General features: G+C 45.7%; 1 protein-coding gene across 1 annotated transcript in view; it reads right to left on the bottom strand.

Annotated features, from left to right (window-relative positions):
• Positions 1 to 7,952, bottom strand: part of Kcnh1 (potassium voltage-gated channel subfamily H member 1) — a 315,715-nt gene that overhangs the window by 92,313 nt on the left and 215,450 nt on the right. The window contains exon 8 of the mRNA XM_031339334.1: positions 2,433 to 2,632. Within this exon, the coding sequence (XP_031195194.1) occupies positions 2,433 to 2,632 (200 nt within the window). The remainder of the gene's footprint in view (positions 1 to 2,432; positions 2,633 to 7,952) is intronic.

The following is a 7,952-nucleotide window of genomic DNA, read 5'->3' as shown; positions in this document are numbered from 1 at the left end:
CATGCATGTACATATGCATGCATACACATGCATGAGCACACACACATGCATGCACACATATACATGTGCAGGCACAGATACACACACTTTCAGCCATGCATGCATATACACACATAAATACACACACATCTGCACATGTGTATGAATGTACATGTACATATAGAGATGCACACACCATATGCATCCACTTTCACACATGCATGCACACACATATGTACACACACAGATGCACACACTTTCACACATGCATGCACAGACACTTGATGTGCACACTTGTACACACATATGCATTCACACAAATCCACACACATACATACACACATCCAGACACACGAATGCACCCATATCTACATACATGCATGTATATACATGTACGCACACAGATGCACATACCACATGCATACACTTTCACACATGCATGTGCACACACTTGATGTACACACAGATATACACACTTGCATATATTCACATGCATGCACACACATTCATACACATACATACACACACATGAATGCACACATATCAACACACACGCACGCATACACATGTACACACAGAGATACACATACCACATGCATACACTTTCACACATATATGTACATATGCACACACATGTACACACAGAGATGCACACACACACACTCATGCATATACACATGCATACACATGTACACAGTGAAATATAGTTAAAAAAAATTAAAGGAGGGAAGAGGATAGGAAAAGAATAGGCTTCGGAACTAGATGAAACCCAGGTTTAGATCCCAGTGTTACCCTAAATCTGGGGGAGAGAAAGGAGCCAGGGCTCTGGCCCTCCTCCTCGTTCACCAGAGCTTCCAAACACCCCTCCCCAGGGGGAAGTGAAGGCCACACAGGTACAGTGGGTAAGAGTCATGCAACTAAAATTGGTTCTTCCTGCTTTTTCCCAATAAGCTTTTACCATGTAGCCCAGGCTGGCCTCTCAGACTCACAGACGGCTTGCTTCCACCTCCCGTCTGAGATTATGGCTCTGCTCTACCACACCTGGATAATGTTTGTTGTCAGTGCACATTCAAGGAGTGGAAGTTGGTGCTGGAGTGGTTTTATCATGACTCACAGACAGACATACCCAAAGCAACTGGCCTTTAAAGTACAGTATGGGCAGAACTGAACTTCAGCCCTGCCAGCACTCAGGTGTCTGTCCAGACAGAGGAAGAGAGAGAGGAATGCTGGTGGCTGATCTCACAACCAGATCAATCTGGATTTCAGTGTGTCCGCATGGACTTTTGCCACAGTGCCACCATTTTCCTACTTCTACAGTGAATGGAGCCATACTCCTCCGGTGGAGAGGGGGATGGGGTTTGGCAATGAGGGAAGTGGGGTCAGAGAGACTGGGAACAGAGACCCTGAGCTGAGGGTGAGGTTTTGATCCCAGGAGACACACAAGGCAGGGGCTGGGGATGTGTCTCCGAGTCTGTCTAGCATGCAGAAGGGGCGTGGTGGTGCGGACCTGTAACCCCAGAACAAGGGAGGTACAGGAAAACCAGAGTCCATGATCAGCTACATAGTGACTCCCAGGCTAACCTGGGCTACATGACCTGTCTTAGAGGGAGTTGGGGGGGGGCACAAAGACAACCCATAAGTGAGTCCTCTGTGTCTTTTCTCTGCTCCTTCTATGGTTTTGCTGACATGAATCTGGAGTAACACACCTGTTAGAGAACAACAGTACTCAGGAGGGTCTGCTGCTCTCTGCATTACACACTGAGCAACAGTCGCCAACTGGTGACAAAGGCACAGAGTTGTGCCACTATTGCCTGGACCTGTCTGATGCACAGTCTTGCCGGGGTAATTACTGAGCCTGTCCATCACCCCCCACTTCCCCCCAGTGCTCGTGCCCCAGGGATGGTGGTCAGGAGTCTAGTTTTAATGACACCACCATGGGATTCTTATCAGAACCAAGAGGAGGAAGGGATTGAGCAGTGGCCTTGGGAGATACTATACATTTACAAAAATGTAAAACTCACTAAAAGGAGAAGACCAAATATAACTAAGATAAGTCATATTTAATGCAGTATTTCTTTAAGAAAGTCAAGGTTCTTTTAAAAAAAGCCATGCTGAACAAAAAGTATCAATGTTTTGAAAAGAGGCAAGGTGGGCAAGCAGGGAGTCCTCTGGGAACCTGGGGCAGAAGGAAACAGTCTCCTGTTCATGGTCTTCATCTCATCGCTGCCCAAGACAGCAGAACATCTGTTCCCCTCACTTCAGGAAACATATTGTACCTTTGATTTCTTAAATGATGGCTCTTAATTTTTGGTCCTTCGATAAAGACAACAGAGAGGCCATCCGAACTCCTGGAAGAAGGACCTGAGAATGCCAGATGCCCCTGGAGAGTTCTCAGCCCAGCCCACTGGGGAAAGCTAGGGGACAGGTGGTATGGTGGAGTCTCCCTTTCTTACCTTCTCTGTGTCGATGCCTCGGGACATAGACCAGGTGGACACAATGTAGTCCATGACCCGTTCGCTCAGCCCTTTGGGCACCTGGTAGAGCTTCAGGAAATCTCGGACACTGTTGAGCATCTCATGATACCTGTTGGTGTTGGCGTACATCTGCTGGAAAATGGTTGTCACGTTCCCAAAGATGGTGGCATACAGAAGAGCTGGAGACGAGAGAAGAATGACGTGTGAGTGCTCCATCAGCCAAACTCCAGAGTGTGCAGCTCCCTCTGAGAAGGCCCACAGCTGGAGCTGTGCTCCCCGATAGAGTGTCCAGACCTCAGGAGAGCCTCACATCTCAAAGTGTCCAGACCTCAGGAGAGCCTCACATCTCAAAGTGTCCAGACCTCAGGAGAGCCTCACATCTCAAGCTGAACAGTTTGCAACAGGAGACAACTAGGACCAGTGGAGTGTTAGCCCAGAGTCCAGGATGAGACCTGGTGCAGCTGCCACCTCAGACACATGTAGCAAGAAAGAAGCCATTTTAAACTTGTCACGGAAAATCTGAGCCTGAGGCTGCCAGCCAAGTGTGTTCATGTTGTGGACATCACATCAGAGTCATGCATCCATCAGGTTTAGAACATTTTCATTTCTCAAAAGAGGACTCTCATATCCATCATCAGACCCTCTTCATTCCCTCCCAGTGTCCCCACCACACAACCACCTTCCTGTCTCTGCAAACTCGTACACTATAGGCATTTATATAGATCACACAATATGTCTTCCGTGACAGCTCCCCTCACACTATACAAGTTTTCCTTGCTAAATAGTACTCCATCATGTGGATAGTCCATAGTCATTTGCCTCTGTATCAGTTAATGGGTATTTCTGGTTGTATCTTTCTTTTTTACTTCAGCTGCTATGCTTATAAAGTACTGTGAGCATCTATGGGTAGGTATTTGAGTGAACATGCATTTTATTCTTTGAGGTATGTACCTGGGACTAGCATTGCTTTCATCTGTGACCGTGTTTAACATGCTGACAACCCCTCTAGCTGTTTTCCTAAGAGGCTGCTCCTCTTTGGAAACCATCAAGAGATGGTTTGGCAGTTGAGAGAGCACACAGCTCTTGCAGAGGGTCAGAGTTCCATTCCCAGCACCTTTGTAGGATGGCTCGCAACATCCTAAAACGCCAGATCCAGGGCATCTGATGCCCCATTCTGTTCTCCACAGGTACCTGCACATGTGCACACACCCCACCCCCCGTGTATATGCATAAATAAAAAGATAAAAATAGCTAAGGGTAGTACATGCCTTTAATCCCAGCACTTGGGAGGCAGGTGGTGGATCTCTAGGAGTTCAAAGACAATCTGGTTTACATAGCAAGTTCCAGGTCAGTCAGGGCTTCATAGTGAGACCTTGTCTCAACATAATAATAGTAATGTTTAAAGTAGCTACATGTTTTTACATTTCTACAGTACATGAGGGTTCCAGTACATGAGGGTTCTGGTATGCGTCTATACCATAAATGCTGCTCCTTTACCAAGCTCTATTATAACCCGACTTTCATGTCACCGTCTGTGACCATGAATTTTAACTGTCAACTTGACCCAACCTAGAATCTTTTGGAAGAGGTCTCAGTGGAAGACTGTCTGCATCAGGGTGGTCTATGTCTATATGAGGTTATCTTAATTAAATTAACTATGTGTGAAGTCCAGTGAGGGTAGGTACCACTATGTAGTGAGAATTCTGAAATTTTGGTTTCTTAAAAAAAAAAAAACAAAAGAAAGAAAGAAATATTTTAAGAATATGTTTTCAGTTTAACCCCATGTGTGGGGACATGGGTCTGCCTCGCAGCCACTGCCTGTGATTTGCCTTGTGCTCTAGCAGAGGCATGCTTTTGCTAGCTGCAGATAATTTCTATGGTTGTGTGAAGTTTGGAATTCTGGGATCTTTTCAGAGCCCCAATGGGTGGGTGGTTATCGGTTGCATAGGGGAATTGGTTGAGATTTGTTAGTAGTTGTGCTCAAAGAAGAAACACGAAGGAAGAAATTAGATTTAATGGTCTCTTATCTCTTTCTCTTCCCTTTATCTTCCTTTCTGTCTTATCGAGTGATAGGGTTACCGCCTAGCTAGGTGGATAAAGGGTGGGAAAAAGAACCCACAAAGTAGCAAAGTCCAGCTGTTGCACAGGCAGGGGATCCTAACCTGTAGAAGAGCAGAGAATTAACATTAGCACAAGCTAGTGAGCACGCTTGCATGCCTTCGTTTCTCCCTGCTCTTGACTGTGGGTATTACACAGCTATGTGCTTAAAGCTCCTACCTTGACTTCCCTCAGTGATGGGCTGCAGTCTGGAACTGTGAGCTGAAAATGAACTCATTTCTGTTCTAAGTTGCCTTTGTCAAGTATTTTGTCACAGCAACAGAAATAAAGCCACACCATCACCCTACTGAGCGTGAACTGAGATCTCAATGTGGATTTTACTTATTTCTCCACAAAGGCTAATAGCATTGAGCATTCTCCCCAAGTGCTTGGTGGCCACTTAGGACCTTCTCTAGACAAATGACCATTCAAGTATTTCTCCAGTTTTTATTTGTATTATTTTGTCTTTTTGGTCAAGTTGCAAGAATCCTTTTTATACACCGAATGCAGGTTCTTTAGTAGACATGTGTTCTGCAAAGACTTTCCTTCCTTAACCTTTTTCTTTCCTTTTTGCCACATGAGTGGGTACAGAGGTCTAACATCTTCAGCATTTTACACATGTAAAAACCATTCTATTGTGTGTGGGGGTGACACATGCCACGTGCATGTGAAGGTCAAAGATAAATTAGGGGGTCAGTTCTCTCTGTCTACAATGCCCACCCTGGGCTTTGAACTCAGGTCTTTATGCTTGGTAAGAGCCTTTACCTACAGAGCAACCTTGTCAGTGTTGCACACCCTATTTATTTATTTATTTATTTATTTATTTATTTATTTATTTATTTTTAATTTATTTATTTAGAGACAGGCTCTCTCACTGATCCTATAGCTTAGTGATTTGGCTAGACCGGCTAGAGGCCAAGCCCTAGGAAGCCCCCTGTCTCTGCCTCCCAGACACTAAGACTGTAAGATACCACCACACTAGGTGGGTGCCAGGGAGCCTAGCACAGGCCCTCATGTTTATGTGATTAACATTTCACTTGCTCCATTTTCACAGTATCATTTGTAGCAAGAAGGTTTCAGCTTTGACATAGTTAATTCATCTGTTTTTCTTTTGTATTCTTTTTCTTCTTGTTTCTTATATATTCAGCACAATTGGTTTTTTTGCTTATACATTGCTATATACATAAATATTATGTATTCCTTCCCTTAAAAAGGAACGAACACCATATTTGGAGTAGATGTCACAGGGTCACAGGGCACTGTGAAGACAGGGGAGGTGTCCCAGCCATAATTAGCATACTTTCCCCCTACTTGTTACACTTTCTATAGGTGGAAGATGGGTAACTGCCATAGAGAATACGCATCCATTGTTCTGTGTTATATGCATGTAGCCGGTGCTGTGTTCAGATTACAGAACCACTCTATCATTAGAGTGCTCCCTCATGCAATCCCTGTCTAACCACACTCCTTCTCTGGCAGCCACACCCCCTTTTTATTTACTATGACTGTCAGTTTCAAGATGGAGCATCAATGGAATCCAAGTGTGAGACCTGCTGGGTTTGGCATTTCCCTCTACAGATGCCCGGAAGGCACACCCTTCCTGCTGCATGTGGTGATGGCACTTTCCTTTAGCTGGTGGATTCTCTTCCTCTACAGGGATAACACCACAACAGCTCCTTTCAGTTTAAAGCTTAGGAGACAAGCTAAGGAAGGGAAAGCAGGGAGGGAAATGCAAGGAGCCTGTGGTCAGGAAAGGACTAAAGATACAAACCCGCCTCACTGTAAACAAGCCCAGGACAAGTGGGAGCTGGGAAGGTCCCAGGGGGTGATGTTTCTGGGAACAGTATGGCCAATGTTCATGTTCTCTGGATGTGCCTTTACCTTGAAGGCGTGATGCCTCCTCTCACTCTTTTTAGAGGAAGCCAGGGACACATGTGTTAAAGTTTCTTTCTCTCTGCTTGCCTTTTCTGCCTCTTCTGTTTATGTGCTTGCTTGTCTGTTGTTCACATCAGAAACACATGGAGACCCTTAAGTGCCACCCATATTAGAGCAGGGCCCAGAACATGGATTCAGAGTTTTATGTGACTCGGTGGGAGATGTCACCTGGGAGCTCCCTGCTGATCACCTGGTTTTGGTCAGTGTTGGAGCACCCACAACTTTGGATCAAGGTACCTGACCTGTTCTATGGCATTCTGTGTATTATTCTAGTGTCCTGTTTTCTTTCAGAGCTGCTGTCAAAGTGTGGGGACATAAATGTTATTCTATGCCCCCCCACCAGACTGCTTGGGCTTGAAACCTGTGGCCTCTTCTGGAACAATTCTTAAGAGCTCAGAGGAAAAATCTGCTCATCTGCTAAGGTGCACTTTTAGGATACACCCTCTTTATTCTTCCCCCTCCTCTTCTCCCTTCCCCTCCCCCCTCCTCCTCCTCACCACCTCATCCTTTCTACCTCCCCTGCCCCATCTCTCCCAGCCTTGGCTACCCTATTAGCCCAGGATCCCCACACCATAAGGAAGCAGCCATTAAAATTATAGCTGTATATTTTTCTTCATTTCTCTTTTTCCCGGAAAAAGATTCCTGTTACACAATTTTCTCATATAATGAAATCTCTACCCATCTCATCTGGAGGAAAACACTTCTGAGTACAGAAGGGCTGTCGAGTATGAACAGAAGCGAGGATGGGAGGGAGTGCGGCCTGGGAGCCACAGTCTGTCCTTAGCTAACACACTTGTTCCACAGAACAGCAATTCTTCTGTACTAGCGACTTTTCTCTCACTGATACAGCACCATGACCGAGATAGCTTACAGAAGAATGGGTTTATTTGGGCCAAGGCTTCCAGAGAGAAGAAAGCTATGATGGGAGGCACAGCAGCAGGCAGGATGGGTGGCCGGAGCAGCCACTGAAGGCTTATGTCGTGACCCACAAGCATGAGAAGCAGAGATAGCTTTGACCTCTCAGAACCTACCTCCAGGGACATTCTTCCTGTAACCAGGCCACACCTCCTGAATGAATCTCCAGAACAGTGCCACCAACTGGCGACCCAGGGTTCCATGTCTGAGTCTACACCTGTAGTTACCATCAGACTTTAATTCTGTAACGTGATGCTATGTTTTCTGTCTTTACTGTTTGTCATAGGGTTTTACTGCTGTGAACAGACACCATGACCAAGACAACTCTTATAAGGACAACACTTAATTGGGGCTGGCTTACAGGTTCAGAGGTTCAGTCCACTATCATCAAGGTGGAGAACAATGGCAGTATCTAGGCAGGCATGGTGCAGGAGGAGCTGAGAGGTCTACATCTTCATCTGAAGGCAGCTAGGAGAAGACTGGCTTCCAGGTAACTAGGGTGAGGGTCTTAAGCCCACGCCCACAGTGACACACTTACTCCAACAAGGCCAC

The sequence above is a fragment of the Mastomys coucha genome, unplaced genomic scaffold, assembly GCF_008632895.1.
Source record: "Mastomys coucha isolate ucsf_1 unplaced genomic scaffold, UCSF_Mcou_1 pScaffold1, whole genome shotgun sequence".
NCBI classification, from domain to species: Eukaryota; Metazoa; Chordata; class Mammalia; order Rodentia; family Muridae; genus Mastomys; species Mastomys coucha.
Note: the sequence above shows the minus strand (reverse complement) of the source record. Positions and strands in the feature narration are given on the sequence as shown.